A 2,020-nucleotide genomic window follows, 5' to 3' on the forward strand; every position below is an offset into this window, starting at 1 on the left:
TACGCCTTTAAGGACGCATCTGCAAAACCATGTACTTGAAATTCTATCTTTATACCGTCGCATATTATTTTTCGTGGTATTGATATTTCGTTTAACTGTGACAGGCCGTCCCGACATTTAAGCCATTCGTTTTGAATGCTCTCCGGTAGTGGCTCATCCCAACCAGCCTTTACCTGCCACAGGTTTTGCATTATTAACTTTGCATTTACTATTACTGGACAGAGTAGTCCTAACGGGTCAAATATGGTCGCGATTTCGGATAATATTTTTCGTTTTGTTGTTATTAGTTTATCATCTATTTGGCGCACGGTGTATAACAGCACATCATTATCTGAATTCCAATTTAGTCCTAATATCTTTGTTGACCTAGTATCGCCCACCGCCCGCACTCCGCCGCTGGTACATTGAACGTCTGCGATTAGGTCGCTAACATTAGACATCCATTTACGCAATACCAAGCCCGCATTTTTCATAATTGTCGTAAGATTATCTCGTAATTTTAATACTTCCGATTTATTCATGGCACCCCCTAAGTAATCGTCCATATAAAAATTTCTTACGATTGACAAACACACATCGGGATAATTTTCGTATTCAGCTTCTGCCAATTTTTCCAAACACGCCGTTGCCAAATATGATGCGGGAACTGTGCCGTACGTTAACGTATTAAGTTGATAATTTTGTATCGGTTGCGTTGAATTTGCTCGCCATAATACGCGTTGATAACTTCGATGATTTTCTGTGACCAAAATCTGGCGATACATTTTCTCTATATCCGCCGATAAAACGTAATTATACGTCCGGAAACGCGCTAATATATATAACAACTCGTCTTGAATCGCAGGCCCCTTCATTAAAATGTCATTAAGACTAATGCCCGTATCGGTTTTACACGATGCGTCAAATACTACGCGTAATTTTGTAGTAGTACTATTTTCATTACGGACTGCGTGATGCGGTATATAGTATGACTCTCCGGTGCTGCCGTTATCATCTTCACCGATAATCTCCATATGCCCAAGTTTTTCATATTCAGACATAAAATTACAATATTCCGTCTTTAATTTCGGATCCCTCTGGAAACGCCTTTCAAACGATAACAGCCGACGCTTTGCTATCTCGTACGAGTTTCCTAATTTAGGTTTATCTTTTTTGAATGGTAAGTGTACGACAAACCTACCACTACCGTTCCGTTTGACATTTTTGTCAAAATCATTTTTACACGCCTTTTCTTCCAAAGTGTATACTTTTTTTTCTCCATACTCCTCGAGCCTCCAGAATGTCACAATTATTCTTTCCAAATCTGTCTCCGGAGTCTCACCCGTCAGTAAACACATCGCACTGGACGAGTGTTCATATTCGTATTTTTCCGGAAGTCCTAACGGACCTGAAACCACCCATCCCAAGCACGTCTCTTGGAACACCGGTCCCTCCGCTATTGGTTTAAGTCATCCAGATTGCATTAAATCGAAAAAGTGATTGGCCCCAATTAATAGATCTATTTTCTGTGGTTTTAAAAATGATGGGTCAGCCAACTGTATATTGTTAGGAATTACGTAATTTCCTTTAAACACTCTTGACGGTATATTTGTCGTTATGCGTTTTACGACTAAATACGATGTAGATAATGTGAATGCGTTATAATTGGACATGATCGTTGTATTCACTGTCGACGACACTGTCTGCGCGCTATCTCCGATTCCCGATAAGCTATGATTAATACGTTTTTTCTTTAGTCCTAGCACTTGAACCATTTCTTCAGTAATTAAATTACTCTGTGACCCAGAGTCTAGTAATACCCGTCCGGGTACCAAATTACCTATCTCGTCACGCAATAATATTATCGCTGTCGCCAATAAAATACGATCGTCCAATATTACCGACGCGTGCGCACTTACGGACTTTGACTCTTCATCGCTCTTTCCTGCTATATTCAAACCAGCTGTTGTCGACTGAACCTGTATTTGTTCGTTTGTCGTCGATTTATTTCCCACTCCAGACAAGTGCAACAGCGTGTTGT

The 2,020-nt window shown here is 40.2% G+C and overlaps 1 protein-coding gene across 1 annotated transcript; it reads right to left on the bottom strand.

The window, feature by feature from the left end:
• Window positions 1–35: 35 nt before the first annotated feature.
• LOC111034077 lies at window positions 36–1,337 on the bottom strand (the record flags this gene model as incomplete). Its single annotated transcript, XM_022315109.1, has 1 exon — window positions 36–1,337. A coding segment is annotated over exon 1 (1,302 nt), but the record flags the coding sequence as incomplete, so codon positions are not given.
• Between the last annotated feature and the right edge of the window lie 683 nt (window positions 1,338–2,020).

The sequence above is a fragment of the Myzus persicae genome, unplaced genomic scaffold (genome assembly GCF_001856785.1).
Source record: "Myzus persicae strain clone G006 unplaced genomic scaffold, MPER_G0061.0, whole genome shotgun sequence".
Taxonomy (NCBI): Eukaryota; Metazoa; Arthropoda; class Insecta; order Hemiptera; family Aphididae; genus Myzus; species Myzus persicae.